The sequence below is a fragment of the Hibiscus syriacus genome, unplaced genomic scaffold (assembly GCF_006381635.1).
Source record: "Hibiscus syriacus cultivar Baekdansim isolate YM2019G1 unplaced genomic scaffold, ASM638163v2 tig00004258_pilon, whole genome shotgun sequence".
Classification (NCBI taxonomy): Eukaryota; Viridiplantae; Streptophyta; class Magnoliopsida; order Malvales; family Malvaceae; genus Hibiscus; species Hibiscus syriacus.
In genome coordinates this window covers 213,954-235,954 of record NW_024062009.1, presented here as the reverse complement: position 1 = coordinate 235,954, position 22,001 = coordinate 213,954, and the positions used below count along the sequence as shown (strand labels likewise).

Genomic DNA, 22,001 nt, shown 5'->3' with positions numbered 1-22,001 from the left:
GAGGAGGTATACCCAACAAACCCTAGTGTGGTCATCAATCAAAGTTATAAATCATCTAGCCCCCGTAACATTCTTTACATGGTTGGCTCCCTATAGATCACTGTGTATTAACGAGAAAGGTTGAGACTATACATAAGGCTTTAATGGGTATGGTACACGGGTGTGTTTGGATAATTGGCAAATTTCACATTTCAAGGAGCTCACACTTTTATTGTGTAATAACAACGGAAGATGTTTTTTTCAAATACAAGAAGTTTGGATGTCCTAGTCTACGGTGCCATAACATAATTGTGTCCTCTTTTGAAGTATATAGAGCCAATCCTTCTTGTGTACTGTCTTTATTCCAAACATAGAGTCCATCATCGACTTTAGCAGTGCCAAGCATCCTCCCCGATTTATGTTCTTGTACCACACAACCAATTGCAGAAAATTTAGCAAGAACATTTTCATCCTTGGTAAGTTTACTAATTGAAAGTAAATTACAGGACAATTTTGGGACATGTAGGACTTTATCAAGGGAGAAATTTTCTGCTAATTTTACTTTTCCAATTCTAGCCACCAGTGAGTTGGATCCATCAACTATGCGGATTTGGGATTGGTCATGACAAGGTGTATAAGTGTGAAACAAAGTGGGGTTACATGTCATGTGATCGGAAGCACCCGAATCGAGTATCCAGGAGAATTTGTTAGGTTCAAAGGCAATGTTGAGGGTAGTACCTTGGGTGGCTAGAGAACCACTTGCCGTAGAAGTACCAAGCAACTTATGGAGTATCTCAAGTTGGGTTTTGGTTAGGTGAACATCGAGAGCATCATCTGCAGCAGTGGAGGTATTAGTGGACATATTGCAGTCTTATTCTCCTGATGGTTTTTTCCAGGATAGCCATGGAGTTTGAAGCACTTTTCCCTTGTATGACCAGCACGATTGCAGTGGTTGCACCATGGTTTGTTTGATCCAGAATTATTTTCAGCACAATTTTTGTGGTTGAGAATTTCTAGAGATAAAGGCAGAATTTTCAGGAGGACGGTAACCAATTGTTGTCATAGGTTTAGGTTCTTTTAGGTCTCCTATAATGACAAGTCGTCGTTTTTCTTCTCGTCTAACTTCTTCAAATGCTTCCCCGATTGTTGGTAGAGTGGTTGTACACATAATTTGTCCACGAATCTCATCTAACTCACGATTCAGTCCTGCTAGGAACTCATAAAGGCGTTCTTTGTTGAGATGAGTCATAAACTTGGTGTGTTCCACGCCTTCGCCAGAGTCATAAACTTGGTGTGTTCCATGCCTTTGCCCCAGTCTGCCTCGTAGTACATATCCAACTCCTACCATAAAATTTTCTGATTGCTGTAGTTGTGAGTTACATGGAGTGCTCCTTGTCGAATATCCTTTAACTTCAGCTTGATCTCGAATACTTGGGAGGCGTTTCCCAGATCTGAGTAGTTTTCTTTGATTGCATCCCACATGTCTTTTGCAGTTTTGAAGAAGAGATAGGTGCGACTTATATGACCTTCCATTTAGTTAATTGGCCAAGCCATTACAATCTAGTTGTTGAGTTCCCAAGTCGCGTAAGTCGGATCTGTTGGGGTTGGTCGAGAAATTTCTCCATTGATGTAACTTAATTTGCCACGACCACGAATTACCATAATGACTGATTGGGACCATTGCAGGAAATTTTTTCCATCTAGACAGTGATTGATGATTATGAGGGAGGAATTAAGGTCACCTTGAGAGGTTCCTTGGTTAAAAGTCCAAGTCATTTGTGAGGTCTCAGTTTCAGATAGAGTTTCATTGTCACCCATAGAAAATGGATTCAACCGGAGAGGTAGGAAAGATTAACGAGAGGGACAAGAAGATAAAGACAAGGAGGAAAATCGAATGATTCCTATAGCTCTGATGCCATGAACAAACTTAGAAAGAAGGTTGTTATTTTTACTAAATAGGTAATAGCCTTTATTGAGTAGTCTAGGTATAAATAAGGAAACAATCCCTAAAAATCAATAACTCCCTAAGAATTAGAGACTAAGATTAGGTCCTACTGTACAAGGGAACTCCTAGGAATAAGGTAAGTAATTTATCCTTAATTTTAGGAATTCCAACAAATGTGTAATAGAATAAGTCAACTACAAACTACAATCGTATAGTAAAAATTCCAAATATACCCGTAAAGCTTTACTACTTCAGATTTACAATTAAACTCATAGAACTACCTAGTAACAAAATAAAGTGGTTTAATAAGTCAATTATCTTTGCATCCTTCTTTATCCCCCCTTGCTGACCCCCCATCTCTTCCCCTGTCCTTTCTTTTACCAGCATTATATTTATTTAGGTCATGAGGTCATGTTCTTAGTAATATTTCAACTACTAGTAAATACTAATATAGTTGTGGCATTCCTCCTGAAAATATTATAGCTTAAAATTTTTGGATACCTTTTTTGGAATAATGCAATTTCACATCTATCGTTAAATATTTAACTAAAAGACATAATATGCGTACTTAAATTTCTATGGTTTGTCATCTTTTTACTGCTATTAACTAGTGGATCCCTAAAATTGCAGAAACATAGCGAGAATCATGTAAACTAAGAAGCTGGATATAATTTCTTTCAGATATGACATCCAAAATTTTGTTCTTATGTGTAACAGCCCCACTAAATAATAACAGCTGAAAACATTCCTTTATGAAATGGCAGTCCCATGTTTTCCCCTTCAATAAGCTTGTTTGTTATGAATCATGTTCAATCATAATAATCGTTGTTCCAATTACTGTAGACAAGTTCAGAGCACCTAGTATCCAATGTATTGCCCATGCTTCTTCGAGCTTAGGATGACAATGATCCTCGCATACAAGAGGAAGTTTTGAGATGATCTGTATTGCTTGGCAGGCAACTTGATACACAGGTGATTGTCATCAACTTTCTTTTTAATGGATTGCCATTTTCGTAAGTTCACCTTCTCTATATTTTGTTATATGCAATAATAATGATCATGAATGGATTGCAAATCTGCTAGAAGACAATCAGAGATTTTGCTGAACACCTATTGAATTAGATGTTACTTATGCTTGCTATTTTTCAATATTTGGGTACTGGGAAAGGGTAAAAATCATTTGTACCTGTTGATTGTTGTATGATGTTATGTAATTGGTTTATCATTAATAAATTGAGGTACTCTTTTCCTCCTTCTGCTAGTTGGTTCTTGCCTTAGGGCAAAGAACCACTAAGAGGGAGGTTTTTAATGAGACCTATTCCTATCAAAAAAATTGTTGTATGATGTAGATTCTCCCTAGACTATAGATAATGAGACGAATCTATGGATTTCAGACTTAGATCTCATCTCTCCTTACCTCCTTGCTAAAAGAAGGTGATTACACTGTCAGCAGAAGGAAAGAATAAAGTAATATACCTTTTTTCCGTGGCTGCATTTTTGTATGGATCTGAGTGAAGCAAATATGAAGTCTGAGGATTAGTGGGTGAACACAGCCTACAATTTTTAGCCTTGTTTGGCATTTTTCTTGAATAACATGTGTGTCCTTCTCAGAAGTTATATTTTCTTCTATGTTTTCGTTATCTTAAAGAGGATTAATGTAAAGAAACATAGTTGGTTTGTGCCACAGTACATGCTTTTAAATTCATAGTCTATCCAGCTCTTTTCATTAGGTTAAGTTTCGTTTGTCAACTTATAAAATACATACACCATCTGTTAATTTACTTTGGATGGTTATCTCAATTGAAAAGAAAAGACCTGATCTAATGGTGAAAACCTCACATGCTTGCCATGGACTGCAACAAGGACTGAAATTGAACCCCAGAGTTGTCCAAGAACGTGTTACAAAGACACGGATTATCAGCCCATTGCTTATGAAGAATCAAGAATGCATTATAATGATTGAACTGGATTATTGATCTACCGTTTATGTAGAAACAGGACATGGAAATTTGCAAGAATCACTGTTAGAATTTCCATTTGATTTCATTTATTGTTGTTGGGTTGCACTGTAAGTACATGAGGTTCGCATCAGATGGGAAAATAGATTTAGTCCTCCATAGCAAGGAGCTTCATTCCCTTTTTATCATCATAATGGGTAACCTACCACAAACTACACACTACCTACAACAACTTCATTGTGGAATTTTAGCTTCTTTTTTTCCTTTTAAAAAACTCGTTTAAAAGATAAGTATGGTAAAATATGTTGAGTTCTAACCTTTTATGGTGTTCTTTATATTTCATTATTATGCTGGTAAAAACATTTAACAACAGGTTTTTAAAATTATTTTTTAAGCTTTATTTTTAACTAGCTGTTATGCCTTGTGGATTTTTGTCAAGTATCTTTAACCTATATTTAGTGCATTGCAGCTTTTCAATTATTATTTTAACATATTAAAATAGGAATTTATACAGCATGAAATATGGATTTGACAGTATGACATTAACAAATTGTATGACCATCTTCATTCTTGTGTCTTTCTTTTCTTTTTACATTAATATGTTTCTTTGGAATTCCTTATGTTAACGTACTAAATTAATGCTTTGGTCATTCTTTATTGTGTTCAGCTTGTGAAACAAGTCATTCTGCCTCGGATTCATGGCTTAGCTCTTAAAACAACTGTTGCTGCGGTATGTATGAGTTTTTTTAGGCAATTAGCTTAATATTAAAATTATAGTCTTACTTTTTAGATTTAATGTTATGACTAAAACTTTCAAAAAAAAAAAAATTATGTTATGACTAAAGATTGTTTTGCCACGTAATATATTAAAAAAAGCTGTGAGTTATGTTACATATAGGAGATTACTTTGTAAATATTAGAGTTTTATTCTAACTCTAACTCTAACCCTAATTGTAGATAGAGAGAATTTTAACTTAGCTAGAACTCTTACTTTAGATAGGACTCTTAGTAAACTCTTGCATAAAACCCTGCTGTAACCATCAAAGTAAAGCACGTGAATAAAACTTATTCTTTCTTCTCCAGTAAATAGACTTTCTACATGGTATCAGTTGAGGTTGATCATGCCTCGACCTCTCCCGGCCACAATGGTTTTTCCCGACTCTTCCGAGGCCATATCGGAGGTTGTAACCTCTGCCTCTCATCCAATCCCCGTTGAATCTTCTTCAATTTCCATCACTTATCATTGGTTGCCTAAATGGAGACAGCCATATTCCTTGGGCCCAATCGATTCGACTATATATCACCGGTCGTCGGAAACAATAATATCTCTTGACAAACATGTCGATTCCAGATTTTTCTGAGCCCCAATACGAAACTTGGCTGAGGGAGAACACCATGGTTATGTCGTGGTTGCTTAATTCCATTGCACCCGACATCGGGGAGAATTTCATGTTATATATCACTGCTTCTGAAATTTGGCATGTTGCGCGGGAGATTTACTGTAATTTGGACAAGTCGACTGCGTTGTTTGGAATTGAGTGTCAGATTAGTGAACTCAAACAAGGTGATCAGACTGTTATGCAGTACTACACTGGACTGTCTTGGTTGTGGCGGCAGCTCGACCTCTACGAATCCCATGATTGGCGTTGTGGCGAGGTTGCTACTCTCGATTGACGGCAAACAACTCATTGGGTGTTAAACCCCTTACATCACTTCGAGAAGTTTTTTTGGTGGTTCATCGCAAGGAAAGCCAACGTTCTCTTATGCTTCCCTCTTTGGTGGCTGAAGGCTTTGCCCTAGTCGAGCATCCATCCAGCAATTCTCGCCCTAGGAAGGGCCAGCCTTGGTGCGATCATTGCAAGGTCGGCCATGTTCTAATCGCTGCTGGAAAATTCATGGGCGTCCAGTATTAGAAGCCTTCCAAAAAGACATCACTGAGCGACTATCAGAATTTTCAAGACAACAGTAGATGTTGTCGGCAACAATTCTTTTACAAGACAACAGCTGGAGGAGATCAAACAATTCTTGGGATAGGTTAATATGTTTGTCGAACTGAAACATGCCTGTAATGTGCGTGAAGGTAGTTTCATTTCATCTTCTTCTTTGTCTGGTTTAGTTTTGTGGATTGTTGATTTTGGGGCTAATGATCATATAACGAGAGACTTAACACTTTTTCAGAATTTTCACCACACAGACTCTTCCTCTAATATTTGAAAAGTTGATGGTTCGCTTTTTTGGCTATTGCTGGTTGTGGTTTTATTCGGATCAATCACACTATTATTTTATCTTCTAATTTTTACGTTTTGAATTTGGCTTGCAATCTTCTTTCGATTAGTAAATTTTCTGTGGATTTGGGATGCATTACATGTTAACTCTGATATTTGTGAATTTCAAGATTTGAGCTCGGGGACGGTGATTGGCAATGCTAGGCTTCGTGGTGGACTATACATTCTTGAAGCCTCTCCTCCGATTGCAACCCACATACACCCTAGTCCTTTGTTTCGATATCTCTTACCGATGTCTATGTTGAGATTGTTTTGTGGCATTTTAGGTTAGGTCATTCCTGTTTTTTATATTTTGGTAAGTTGTTTCTTAAACTTTTCCTTGATAAAAATCTAGCATATTTTTCTTTTGATATTTGTCATCTTGTAAAACAAATACGTTATACATATCACCCTTCTTCATATCGTTCTTCCAAACTTTGCAATTATACACAGGAATATTTGGGGTCCCTCTCGTGTCAACCTTAAATGGGGTTTATTGGTTTGTTTCTTCTATTGACGATCATTCTCGTACTACTTGGACATTACTTATGCGTCGTAAATCTAAGGCTAGTGACATTTTTAAGTGATTCCATAAAATGATTGAGAACCAATTTCAAGGTTTTATTGGCATTTTTAAGTCTGACAATGGTTTTGAATTTTTTCCTCAGGAGTTGATATCTTCTTTCAGGAAACAAAATGGGGTCGTTGAACGAAAAAACTATCATATTTTTGAAGTTACCAGGTCCCTCTTTTTTTACCAATGTTCCTCAATATCTTTGGGGTGAGGCTCTCTTAACTAAAATTTATCTCATTAATCGCATATTGTGCGTCATGTGGTGAGAGTAGTTAATTGTGGAGCGGATAAATTCGCTAAACTAGGGATTGGTTAAGTGGAGGGGATTTATTTTTTTGCTGTCTTGTTTCTAGGGAATTTTTGACAGCTTAGGTTTATGTTTAAGTGTGTTACAGGCTTAGTCCTAGTAGAAGGTTGTTTTCTGTAGGGTAATTCTTATGCTTAATTGTAGTGCATCTTTGTGCAGTGTTGCGGGGGGCAATGATTTTGGCGTTCTTGTAATCTTATTGTACTTGTTTCTTATGCAATAAAATTTCTAAGGCACTCTTTTTCTCCTTGTTGCTTGACGGATATGAAGAGGGTTTTTAATGAGGCCTTCCTTATTATAAAAAAAAATCTCATTAATCGCATGCCAAGTAAAGTTCTTAATTTTCAGTCTCTGAGAGATTCTTACTCAATTTTTTCCTCACTTTAAACCTTTGACTGCTAGTATTCCTCTCCGTGTTTTTGGTTGTACAAATTTTGTTCATGATCATACCCCCTCCAGGTATAAACATGATCCACGGGCCATTAGGTGTGTCTGCATAGGGTACTCTTCACTTCAAAAGGGTTATCGGTGTTATTCTCCTACAAAAAAAAGTGTATTCTTCCATGGATGTTACCTTCCTTGAAAACAAACATTTTTTCTCTATGTTTGAAATCCAGGGGATCGTGTGAGTGAGTTTGAATTTCAGTCTTTCCCGGTTAATATTGAATTACCAGTTACATTATTTCCTTCAGAAACCATAGAAATTCGGCTAAATTGTGACACCCTTGAAACACATACTCAACTGCTGCTTAACATCATTGCCATATCCGATCCTAAGACCTACACCAAGCCGACACGATGGACTCTCAAATATCAAGCCCATTTATGTCACCATTTATTCACCAAATCAACATTCTTACATACAAACGACGGTCAAAACAAGTTTCATCAATCCCCACTCAGCCTATGCATTGCCGAGAATCAGAACCAGGTTTGAATTCCTTGGAAAATGAAGGAGGAGATTAGAGTAAGTTGGATGTTTTGGTCGATACTAGTGAGTACCCATTGCACAAAGAAAAGAGTGTGACAATGTACAACTCATCCTAGTAATAAGTTTGTTGCTTATGGTAAACTAATGTTTGACTTTAAAAATTTTACAGCTAAAGTTGATAGTATTCGCATCCCAGACATGGTGGGAGAAACAGTAAAGCATCATGAGTGGAAGAAGGCAATTGAAGAAGAGCTCTCGGCACTTGGAGTAACAAAACATGGATTAATGTCGATCTTCCCAAAGACAAGAAAACAGTTAGTTGCAAATGAGTCTTCATTGTTAAATATAAGACGAATGACAGTGTTGAACGGTATAAGGCTAGACTTGTGGTAAAGGGATTCGCTCAAACTCATGGAGTAGACTATCAAGAGACTTTTGCTCCGGTTGCAAAACTCAACACTGTAAGGGTATTAATATCTTTAGCAGTAAATATGGATTAGATGCTTCTCTAGCTAGATGTCAAGAATGCCTTCCTCAACGGTAATCTTGAAGAGGAGGTTTACATGCAAGTTCCACCATGAGTTCGAATAAAACCTGGAAATCAGCAAGTGTGCAAACTGTTGAAATCGTTATATGGTCTAAAATAGTTTCCCCGGACTTGGCTTGATAAGTTCACGAAGGTACTTTGCGAGAAAACTATAGACAATATCAATCCTATCACACCCTATTTGTAAAGATTGCACCAAATAAGAAAAAGACAATCTTAATTATCTACGTTGATGATATCATCATCATAGGTGATGACTTTGTGGAAATAAAGAGATTGAAGGCATTGCTAGCAAGAGAATTTGAAACTAAGGATTTGGAGACCTTGCGATATTTTTTGGGCATGGACGTGGCGAGATCAAGCGAAGGGATTGTTATGAACCAAAGGAAGTATATCTTGGATTTACTTTCTGAGACTAGAATGACGGGTTGCAAGCCTTCGGGAAATCCCATGGAAGTAAATTTGAAGTTACAAAATGAAGGTAGTCCCGTAAACAAGGAACAGTATCAAAGGTTGATAGGTAAGCTCATTTATCTATCACTAACTAGGTCGGACTGTGAGGGTGTTCCGTTTCACGAATGGAATTGGGATACTTTCAAGAACATTGCTGATTGTTGGGGTCAGTTACTAGCAATCGATGAAAGCTGTCAGTCACCATCATCCTTTGATCGGGCAAAAATTCAAGTCCTCGCAAAGGCTGGTGCAATAATTGATGCGACGTTGGAATTGAAGGTTGGTGACAACTCCTTCAAGATCATGGTGCATGAGATAGAGCCTTCATTCAAGCCAAACTCTTGGACTCCTGAAGAAGACGAATCTCATTAGATCTTGTCTCTCTAATTGTGTTTTGATTTAGTTTATATGGTTGCAGGTGTTGCGTCCCTTTTGTATTATGTTCTGTTGCGTTGTTTTAATTCTATTGCTGGAGGTGTATTTAGAAATAAGGTGATTCGATTGTGACTTTGGATGAGGTTTTATGAGCTTAAGGTGTTTGTTGTAATGGTGAATATCACCATAGGAGGATATTCCGTGTTATCTTTTGTATTGGGTATTATTATTAATAAACTTTGAGGTACTCTTTTCTTCCTTCCAATGTTCGTTAACATACTTCTTAGTATGTGAATGAATACGAAGAAAGTTTTTAATGAGACCTCCAACTTCTATAAAAAAAAAAACTAGGTCGGACTGCTTTTCCGGTCAGTATTGTGATTCAGTGCATGAATAATCCGAGCGAAGAACATTTAGAAGTTGTGTATGGAATTCTGAGATATTTAAAAACTACTTCGAGACATGGTTTAATTTTCAAAAAACATGAATTTCTTAGATTCTAGCTGGGCTAGAGAACTAACAGAAAGGAGATCGACTTCGGGATATTGTTCTTTCGTATGGGAAAATTTGGTGACATGGAGAAGCAAGAAACAAGCCGTAGTTTCTAGGAGTAAATGTTGAAGCATAGTTTCAGACAATAGCACTCAGGATCTGTGAAGGTGTTTGGTTACAAAGGCTTTTAATGGAATTGGAGGTATGTAACATCTACTACTTTGAACTTCAGAGTGACAGTCGGCCAGCCATAAGCATTGCTAAGAATCTGGTACATCACGATTGAACGAAACATGTGGATATCTATCGACAAACACTTTATTGCCGAGAAAGTAAATGGTGGAACAATAAGGCTAAACTATGTCTCTTCAAAAAATCAGCTAGCAGATATCCTGACCAAAGCACTTCCAAGGGTGACTTTCGACGAGATCACATCCAACATGAGTTTTTATAATATATACTCCCCAAGTTGAAGGGGAGCGTGAGTTATGTTACATATAGGAGATTACTTTGAAAATATTATTCTAACTCTAGCCCTAATTGTAGATAGAGATAATTTTAACTTAGCTAGAACTCTTACCTTAGATAGGACTTAGTAAACTCTTGTATAAAATCCTATTGTAACCATCAAAGTAAAGCACGTGAATGAAACTTATTCTTTCTTCTCCAGTAAATAAGCTTTCTACAAAAGCTTTTTGTGATGAATAACTAGTTATAGATTAACTTAGGGTTTCCTTATGCATAATCCCTGCTATTTTCCTGAAAAGATGTGCCTCTAAGATGAAAATGATTGAGGTCATCCATAAGTTTAATTGTAATTTTAAAGGAAGAATGATACTTCTGGTTCTCAAATATTCTGTTGAACAAGAGCCTTTTCATTTTTGAAAATTTCAAAAGATTTTAAAAAAGAAAAGAAGACGACATAGCTATCCTTTTTGTTAATCTTGATTACTTATGAACCATTTTTGTTTCTTTGAGCAGGTCAGAGTTAGTGCTTTGCTATGCTTAGGAGAGTTTGTTAACACACTTGATAAAAAAGCTGTGCTGGATGTCTTGCAAACTATTCAACGCTGCACAGCTGTTGATCATTCTGCTCCAACCCTTATGTCTACCCTAGCGGTTTCAAACTCAATTCTCAAGCAGGTAACAATAAACTGGCTTTTTGTTGTTTCAGTTGTTTTCCATTGTATATCGGGACCTCAAGGGGGCCATACAACTCATTATCTGTCTTTTCCATTCATCCTGCTTAGTATGGGATCGAATTCGCTGCAGAGCACATCCTCCCTCTACTCATACCTCTTCTTACAGCCCAACAGTTGAATGTTCAGCAGTTTGCCAAATATATGCTCTTTGTTAAGGATATTCTCAGGTATAGATGTTATTGTTGTGCTTGTTGAATTCCCTAAACCAATTTCTCTGTACACCTGCGCGATTTCTAGTAAAAGATGAATTCTTTCTTCCGTCTCTTTCTCACTCACTGATGCGATTCCTTATTTTGTATCAACTCAGAAAGATAGAAGAAAAGCGAGGGGTTACTTTAACTGATTCTGGAATGCCAGAGGTCAAACATGCTGCTGCTTCTACCACCAATGGGCTTCCATCTCAAGCCTTGGGCAAAGCTAATGGAACCGTGGCTTTTGCAAAAAGCAGCCCAGCATGGGATGAAGATTGGGTTCCTACTACTGGAGCAGCTGCCAATGTCAATAATACTGCCCGACAGCCTTCCAAGAATGATTCATCTGTTCACTCGATTTTGGGTGATAAGTCGATTCAATCAGCACCCGGACAATCTCAGTCTTCCTTGATATCTGCTGTATCCAGCCAGCAAACATCTAATTCTTGTCCTGCGGTTGACATTGAGTGGCCTCCTCGACCAACTTCAGGTGTTACTGCAGAGTCAGGCAATGGCGAGAAGCAATTAAATGCAGGAACATCATTGCCATCAAATTTTGAAGATATAAATCCTTTTGCCAACTGGCCTCCACGGTCTAGTACCTCCTCAAATGATTCTGGAACCTTTAGTAATGGTAGCATGGGGCCAGGCATGAACAATTATGGATTCAGTTCTATTGCAAGCACCACGAACTACCAAACCGACAACAGCAATAGTTGGATGTTTGGCAACCAAAACTCCGGGAGTTCAACCTTGAATGTGAATGGTGGAGGTCCCCAGAATAGCATTGGATTCATGAAACAGAACCAGCGGGTTTCAGCTTCAATGAGTTCTTCATACGATAACCAGAAACCAGCAGCAGATATTGGATCTATATTTGGTTCTAGTAAGAACAAGCAGACAGCTCCAAGACTTGCTCCGCCACCTTCAACAGCTGTGAGCAGAGGAAGAGGCAGGGGGAGGGGCGGTAGTTCAGGTTCAAAGACATCCTACGGCAAAGCAACGTCAGAACAGCCTCCTCTTTTGGATTTACTTTGATAGGTGGGGCGACTCTTTTCACCAACACGAAGATTGAGATTTTTGATACATCTGCCAATCCATCCATCCATCCATCCCAAGTTGTGAGCTCAAAGCTGTTGGTTTGAAAGTAAATTTAATCATCTCGGAATGAGAGTCGTCATGTGGATGGGCATTATTTTTAACGTATACCATAGCTTTGTTACGAGATCCATGTAACAGGGTGCGTGTTTGTATGTGATAAAATTTGTATTCCCCCCCCCCCCCGATTACTGTTGCTTGTCTGTTTCTGGACATCTACGTCCCACATGCATACTGTAATTGCTGAAACATTTAGGTGATTTGATTGATTGGGTAAACAAAAAACTAATAAAGGAAGTCGATACATTTGGCGTTAAAGAGGGAAAGTTTGTCATGATATTTTGATGGATATTGAAAATTGCAATTATATTTTTATTTTGGGAAAAGTCCACATTGCTCATTTGTCGCTAATTATTGATTAATGGAATGATTAATTGTCTTCAGAATGAAAATTAGATATAAGATGGAATTATGTTTTGGCAATTTCAAAGTCAAGAATAAGGATCACTCTTCCATTTAACATGTCTTGTTTTAGCGGAAGGAATCAAATATTGTGATGAGATATTTTGAATCCGTGAAGTGAACAAGAAGCAAACCATAAAGGAGTGTCTGATAATGAAATTGGGCTTGGAACAGGGACACGTCCCCATGCGCACCACACCCCATGGCATGTATTAATTATTATCGGAAGCAATCCCCAAAGGATCTCTCACGCCTCCTTTATTAACAAATCAAAATACAACACGCAGTTACCACTTCCTTTTTTCCATTTTCGCCACTCACTCTGGATCTGTAATTTGACTTCGAATTTTAAATTTAAAATAAAATAAAATATGCATTTATTTTGAAATAAATAACATCTTTTAGATTATTAAATCAATAAACCCAAAATTTAATTTTTTTAATATCGAAAGTCAATTTGAATGAATATATCTATCAATTGGACGGATACATGTTTCACATTTCTTTTTCTAATGCCCTTCTGATATTTGGATATTTCACATTCTGTTTAATCCCAAGAATAGAAATCCTTTTTAACCTTTTCTGGGTAAATCAACATTTAATCCTTTAATTCAGTAAAATTTCTGTTTTATTCATTGGCTTCTTCTTTTCATTTTACTCTTAAAACTCGATAACTCTCTTCAGTTTATTGTGGTGTCCTACTACTGGCAATCTTACCTTTGCTCTTGTTTCGACCCATATTTGCAAAAATTTCAACAATATGTTGAATTATAGGGTTTGGACACCTTTACAGGTGATTAAACATTCGTTATTATATAATTAAAAATATTTAGAATAAATTTTACTTTGCAATTTAATAAAAAATGTTTATAAACTTTTGTTTCCTTAAAATACTTATTTTAAATATTTTCCAAGTACAATGACATTTGAAATATGATAATCCTGTGCTAATTAGAAAGCGATGTTAGCAAAAGACAATGGCATGTGAATAAGTAATTATCAATAATAAATGTCTCATCTTCAAAAATTGGTCTATTTTTTCTATATATTTTACATTCGAATTCTTTTTAGATAAAAAGTACATACAAACTGAATTGAGATTAAATATTTTAATATTATCTACTATCAATTTAGGCCGAACTCCTTAAATAATATTAAAACCTTTAATATTATGAATAGGTAAATTAAATTAGTAAGATTATTTTTATAATATTTAATCTAAATAACCAATAATATTATCATTCATCAACCATTCGATAATAAATGTTCAAACACTACTGCAAACTACGTGTTTTGACCCGAAACTCTAGGAATAACAAATATCTCTTTAGCCATCAAGGTCGTTTGATTCGTGCGAGAGTAACAAGTATTAAATGCGAAAGAGTAAAAAATAATCACGTTATAGATGTTTAGCAATAGAATAGCATTTGAAACCCTGAAACATGTAGAAGTAAAACCAGGTTTGTTCAGCAGCCTAAAATGGGTCCAGAAATTAAGCAGTATTAAAAAGACCTGAATTTCCTCAAAGATGTGTCTTTTTTATTTGCTCCCACGTGGAGTAATGTAATCTTCACGGACATTTTCAATAAACATCACATGGAATACAGCAAAACCAATGGGATTTTTATATAAATATTTTCTGAAACCCAATGATGAATAGGACACAAGGAGTTACTGTCAAAGTCTTCCACTTATAAAGTTGATGGTGCTGTACTGGTGGACCGAAGAAGAAAGGCATGGCCGCAAGCATTGAATTCTTCTTCTGTGGTGTAGATAAATAAGAGTTTAATCGGTAGTTCTTCGTGACCTCGGAAGATACACTTAACTATTAATGTGGGGAAGTAGTTTAATCTAATAATTGATGGGCGTAGTTAACTTACATTTAACGAGAGCTACGGTGATTAATTAGGCCATAATCAGCCGTTCTTCGTGACCTCGGAAGATACACTGTTGATTCCGAAACCGCACAACTTCTTTTACACGAAGAGTACATATTTATGAACCCCAACCGGTCACTCATGCTCCTCGTTACCTTAGCTTCGGTCCACGGATTCCTTTCGGTCGCTTCATCACCGTCTTCCTTGGAACACTCGACCAACGCAGCGAAAAATGGATCCACTCGCCGGAAACTATCGGAAGCGCCGGCGGATGCTTTTTTCCTTGTTAACGCAACTTCGGAACTGTTGTTTTTTGAGGTCCGTAGGATTGTCGGCGGCGGCAATGGCAACAACTTCATGGAGTACTCCTTCTTGTTGTGGTTATGTAGATTCTTGGGGATCCCCGGCAAATGTTCCCAAGAGAATGGAACACCTGAAAATCGGAATGGAGTTCCGGGTCTGAGACATGAATCATCGGGAAAATACGAAGATGCCAGCGAAGACGATGACGATGAAAGTGAGGAAGAGGAATTAAACGAAGGATATTTGATCGCCAGAACTATGGGGTCACCGCATTCTTTTGCAGCCTTCTGGTGATGCCCGTTTTGAGTGGAGGAAAAACCCATAGCTTTAGAGAAAATGAAGGGAGATCGATTTGTGTTATCATGCGGTGTTCTTTTGTAGGCTTCCTCTTATTTATTGTTTTATTTCTTCGACCCTGCGTGGATATTAAAAATCATTATTATTATGGCATGGGATTTGGATAATAGGGTACTGCTATAAAAATGTCTTCTTGTTAAGAGAGACTAAGGCGGTGTTTATTTTTACAGAGTTAAAAGGTCTGCAGTCTGTAGATTACATCTCCAGGTATCTGCAGCAGAAGAGGTGAATTAAAAGTCTGCAGTCTGCAAGAAGAAGACTGTTTGTTTTTTAATGTCTACAGACTGTTAAAATAAACTGTTTTTTTTAAACTTAAAAGAGTTTTACAATACTGAGATTTAAATAATTTTAGTTTTACAATACTGAAATTTAAATAATTCATACAACTATAAATAATAAATTTTTTTAGAAAAACAAACATCACGTTATTATAAGTATCACATAATCACATGTATTATTAGTTTTATAAGTTTTATAGAAAAAAATTTATAAATAATCATTAAATTATATGATTTTTTAAATATTAAATTATCTAAAATTATATAATAATATTAAATTTTGAATTTTATTATCATATGGCACAACAACATTAATTATCATTAAACTATTATTAATCAATCAACATTAATTATCATTAAACTATTATTAATCAATGAATCATACACCTCTCTTTTTTTAAACATTAATTATCATTAAACTATTATTAAATATGCAATTATGTAATACTTTTAATTTTTTTTTAAATATATATTCATAATTTATTTTTATAATTATATGATATTTTTAGAAAATATTTTTTAATTTATCAAATTATTTTATGATTATTTTTTATTTAATTGTGATTATATTTTAAAATTTAAAAAACATAATTTATAATTTTTTATATTTTAAAATCTTAATTATCAAACAATTAAATCATTTTTTATTAAGTAATGTGGTTTAAATACTTACATTTCGTATAAAAAGTTTAATATAATTTAAAAATAACAAATTCAAAAAATATTATATTTAAACTTAAATCAAAATAAATATAAATTTTTAATAATATATAAAATAATTTATATGATATAAAATTAAATATCTATAATATAATATTAAAAATTAATATTTAATTTATTTTAAAAATTAATATTAATATCTATAATATAATATTAAAAAAATAATATTTAATTTATTTAAAAAATTAATATTAAAATTAATATCTATAATATAAAATTAAAATATAAAACCTCTTTGAAGAGGTTTTAAGACCTTTGAAGACATAAAACCATGTCTGCACCAAGAAGAGCTCGCGCAGATGTTAGAAGAGCTTCCGTCTTCTAAAAAACAAACGGTCTGCGAAACCAATGTTTACGCGGCGCAGACATAAGAGCTTTGTAGACCTTACACAGTAAAAACAAACACCACCTAAGAGTATCTCAATAAAAAAGGGTAAAATATAGTAAAGGTCATTGAACTTTTCTAAAGCTTTCATTTAGGTCCACTAACTTTTAAAACTTGTAATACAGTCCTCCAACATTTAGTCCATTTGCAATATGGTCCCCGTCATTACACTGTGGTTAGTACGTTTGCAATATGGTCATTGAACTTTTCAGGCGCTTACATTTAGGTCCCCCAACTTTTAAAACTTGCAACACAATCCTCAATTTTATTCTAAACCTCAAATTCCTTTTCGATCTCGAATTTCCTTTTTTGCTTCTCTCTTCTCATTTCCATTGTAACTTTTTAGTCAGGGATGCATGGGAAATTATGATCTAACTTTGAATTATGTGGAGGTCTTGACTTGAATAAGGGTCCATTGAGAGAAAACCCGACCAAGGAATCATCAGGACCATCAACGATTCAAGGTGTAATGTTAGATACATGTCATCTCAGGTGAAGCATAGATGTTCGATGAAATGCTTGTGAGAAAAAATGGGGTTGGAAATGCAGAGTTCAAATACTACTAAGATGAACTAAGTATCATTGTTGAAAATCACTAACAAAGCTGGAATTATTTTGTATAAATGGCATATAATAATTTATTCGTTTAATCCTTGTGGTTAAAGATTTTCCAATAGATGATCAAATATAATCAAATCCCAAACAACGCATTCACCTCTCAGTTTCTTTCACAACTCGAAAAGCATCATGGCAGGGTCAAGTAGCTGCTTCAAATATACTACCCTGTCATGATGTCTTTTGAGTTGTGTGCATACAGAATTGTCTTCTAAAGCTATAATTCAATACAATTCAACTGTAAAATTTCCAAAACATGTAAAATAATCTAATTTGTTCACGATATATCAGTCCCATAATCAACATGAACTTATTAAAAAGAATACGAGCTCACAAGATGCCAAAAACCATAGGTCGGATCAATACAATTCCCAGTAAACTAGTACAAGCAGTCTCTCGGATTGAGCCTGGCGATTTTACTATGTCGATACTCACAACCAATTCCCTGATTTAAAGAAAAACCAAACAAGAAGATAAAAAAAATTAGCTTGGAATCCTCTTTCACTTTTATTCTGATGGACTGAATATCTTTCATAAGGAGTACTAAAAGCTTTGATTAAGAAGAAAGAAAGAAAATTAGATGGTTTTGGTTCAAAACTAGCACTGAATATCCATATCATTGACATGCAGTTCCAGAAATATAAAAATTTCAACAAAAAATACACAATGAGAGCTGAAAATGAGAAAGTGCGAAAGAGGAAAAGCTTACTTCCGAATAGCCTAAAAGAGAAAATAAATACCTTCTTGAAAGTGAGGGGAGAGACTAAGAAATAAGCGCAATCAGTGTTGCGTTCCAGCAATTATTCCTCCATTTTTTTCTTTGTAAATAAAAAGCTGAAATACAGAGCATTGATTGGGTTTACAATTTTACATGGTAGAAAATTGAAGAACAAAAACCAAACAAGAGTGCATGTGAGTAAAAGAGACTAAGAGGTGAATGCACTATTTGGGATTTCATTATAATTGATCATATGTTGGAAAATCTTTAACCACAAGGATCAAACGAAGATATTATTATATGTCATTTATATAAAATAATTCCAGTTTTGTTGGTGACTTTCAACAATGATACTTAGTTCATCTTAATAGTATTTGTCAACTCTGCATTTCTAACTGCATTTGTTTCTCACAAGCATTTCATCGATCATCTATGCTTCACCTGAGATGACCTGTATCTAACATTACACCTTGAATCGTTGATGGTCATGACAGTCCCTTGGTCGGGTATTCTCTCAATGGACCCTTATTCAAGTCAACACATCCACATAATTCAAAGTTTATAATGAAATTGAGGACTGTGTTGCAAGTTTTAAAAGTTGGGGGACCTAAATGCAAGCGCCTAAAAAGTTCAGTGATCACATTGCAAATGTTCTAACGGCAGTGTAACGGCGGGGGACCATATAACAAATGAACTAAATGTTGGAGGATTGTATTGCAAGTTTTAAAAGTTGAGAGACCTAAATGAAAGCTTTAGAAAAGTTCAGTGATCATTACTATACTTTACCTTAAAAATTGAATTTGAAATGTATAAATAGTTGAATAATTATTTTTGTAGTTTTTTAACGATTAATGATTTAATAAAGCAATTTGTTATAATTAAAAAAATATTTTATAACTTTTAATAGTTAAGGGACATAATAACACATCTATATTTTCATCATGTTGCTTGAGTTGGGAATCATGTGGCTGATATGCTTACTAAGGTAGCGTCTGCTGCTGACTTCACTGTCCAGTGCTGGAGTAATCCTTCCTTTGAAGTTCAGTCTCTTTCTCAAGAGGACATGGTAATTCCATGTTAAATCTTTGCTTTATTTGTTGTTTACCGGTTGGTTATTGATTTCTTTTTTCTCTTAGATTTATTATTTATATTATTTTCCCTTAATTAGGTTTTAGAGTTTTTTAACGAGGTACTGGTCTCTCTTTATATATGATCTTATTGTTATCATATTACTTTTATAAAAAAAATATATAAGTACATAAAAATATTTATTTTAACTATAATATTGATATAGAACAAGAATGTTATAAACTTTTTTATTTTTTAATTTCTGTAGCAAAATAAAAAATAATACTTTATATAAATTTTATAATTTATGGTAAAGTATACTAATAGTCACCACATGATGTTTTATTGATTTTATCAACTACTAAAAGCTATAAAATGGTCTCCCGACCATAAGACATTATTGAGTTTATGATAAAGTATATCAATTCTCTATTTACACTATATCGTCAAGTCATACTTGAAATATTATATCGTCGAGTCAGTGTTTGAAAACAATGGTGATGTCAACAGACACTATTAAAATAAGATTTTATCATATCCAAATTAACAGATTAACATCCATCTCTGACAACCGTTAATTTTTTAATAAAAAATATAAATATTTTATAACTTTTAATAATTAAATGAATCTATAAAAAAACCCTATAATCGATCAACATTTTTTTGTACTTTATTCTATAATTTATTCAGTTGTTATTTTCTTTATTGACAGCCGACAAAATAGAATTAAATTGTAGTGGCGTTAATAACCCCACATTTCATCGAATTGGTTGAGGGATGGTCCAGGGATTTGAGTCCAACGGACCCTAACCCATGCGGTGTTAAATCAATATTAATTTGTAATACGTGTAATGTTTAAGCTTTTATATTTGTTAATTTAGTAATTACTTTTTCCTTTCATGTGAAATTTCTCCAATTTAAAATATTATTTATAAATATCATATAATTTTTATTTTTTAATTATAAGAAATACTCCATTCATCCCATATAAGTTGTTCTTTACTTCTTTATTGATTTTTTTATCAATTTTTTTAAATTTTGATTCATTATTATTTAAAATTTATTATTGATAAAAATATAAAAAATATTTTTAAAACCTTTAATCAAATAATTCTGAAAATATATTTTATTAAAATTTAATTTTTAAATTATTTAATATAATAGTTATCAAAATTTAAAAAATTTTAATTTTAAAAAATCAATGAAAGACGGGTTTAGTAAAGACGAATGCAGTAGAAATAAGCTTTATGCTAGAACTATAGTGTTCTCACCACTTCACGGCAGGCGTCTTTCAACTTATTGAGTGTTCTCGTTAGTAGGAAAAAAAATTCCCCTTAAAATATTTGAAATCGAATCATTGTGTCTACAAGGTAGGGGTGAAGGTTTGATCGAGTCGAGTCAAAAATTTTTGAGTTATTCGAGTTGATGAGTCATATTTTACAACTCAGAGTTGACTTAAACTTTTTTCGAGTCGAGTTAAATTTTCGAGTTTGTGTTCAAATTTAATTATCAATATTTATAATATTATGATATCACTTTATTTCAATTTAAATGATTTTTTATAATCATATATATATATATATATATATAACAATAGATTCCTGTGTGATTTCTTATAAAAAAATACAATACATGTACGTGATATACATATATCATACATAATTGAGAGACTCGACTCAAACTTAAAAATTCATCCGCTAATTACTAAATTTTTTGAATTATTCGAGTTGTATTTTACAACTCGATTTGAATTTGAAATTTTTTTGGGTCGAGTTTATGAAATTACAACTGGAAGTCATTTCGAGTCTAGTTTTTTCGAATTGAGTTGAGATGAAAAAATCGGTTTTTAGAGTTGAGTGGTTTTTTGCTCACCCCTACTACAAGGTGTGTTTGCATTGTCAATGGTTAAAAAAAAGTTTGAATGTATTAATAACAAATATATATATATATATATATATATATATTGGGCGCACATTAACGGTTTTCCTCTAGGTTCACATTAGCAGGACTAACGAGATCTGAGTTTTTCCGGTGCGTCTTCAACGGTTCTTGAGGATTCTTGATCGGCTTTTCACATCTTGGTTCTTTTTTGATCATTTGTTCTCTATGAATGCTGGTTTGATGGATTGGAGGAAACTCTTTGGAAGTGCTACTGAACAAACTTTGGAGTATTTTCCTCCAGTTATTCGCGAAGGATCTCCGGCTCCTTCTGTTCAGCCGCCCCTGGAGGTTTTTGAAGCTGGTATTTCTGAGTGGAAATTATCCTTGGTGGGGCAATTCCTTAGGCCATCACCACTGTTTGCTTTCATAAAGAGAATCGTTATACCTTGTGGAAGTCAGCGCTTATGGGTTCGGGAGTTCAGGTTAGTGTTGCTGGTAGTAACTTGTTTGTTTTCTCATTTAGCTCCGAATCTACTTGTAATTGGGTTTTAGAAAACGGGCCAAGGCATGTCCAGAACAAGCCATTGATTTTGCGTAGATGGGAACCAAACATGAAGCGTTTAGATTTTGATTTGTCATGTATCCCTGTTTGGATCCAACTCTACAATGTACCTTTGGAGCTTTATTCTCATGTTGTATTAAGCTATGTTGCTAGTTTTTTAGGTATTCCCCTGTTTATGGACTCTGTGACTGCTTCTAAGTCTAGGTTGGAGTATGCAAAGGTCTGCGTTGAAATTGCGGTAAGAGATTCGATTCCTAAGTATATTGACATTATGCTGCAAGATGGGCTTCCTATATCGATTCGTGTTGTGGTCCCTTGGTTGCCTCCTTTCTGTCTCAAGTGCAATGCCTTTGGGCATAGTGAGAAAGCCTATGCTGAGTTGCTTAAGCCTCAGCCTCCTGTGGTTCAAGTCTGGAGGAAGAAAGATGAGGATAAAAGGACTGAGGTAACTGTTGTTGG

General features: G+C 34.6%; 1 protein-coding gene and 1 pseudogene across 1 annotated transcript; one reads left to right on the top strand and one right to left on the bottom strand.

The window, feature by feature from the left end:
• Positions 1-12,592, top strand: part of LOC120193010 — a 29,928-nt pseudogene extending 17,336 nt beyond the window's left edge.
• Positions 12,593-14,300: 1,708 nt separating this feature from the next.
• Positions 14,301-15,328, bottom strand: LOC120192804. The gene is made up of 2 exons (XM_039195525.1): positions 14,659-15,328; positions 14,301-14,540 (listed from the first exon to the last, which is right to left on the bottom strand). Exon 1 carries the CDS (start codon positions 15,279-15,281, stop codon positions 14,661-14,663), a length of 621 nt encoding a protein of 206 aa, XP_039051456.1. The 5' UTR covers positions 15,282-15,328; the 3' UTR covers positions 14,301-14,540; positions 14,659-14,660.
• Between the last annotated feature and the right edge of the window lie 6,673 nt (positions 15,329-22,001).

Excerpts from the sequence above, each read along its gene's own strand:
- LOC120192804 (XM_039195525.1), bottom strand. The coding sequence starts at position 15,281 with ATGGGTTTTTCCTCCACTCAAAACGGGCATCACCAGAAGGCTGCAAAA.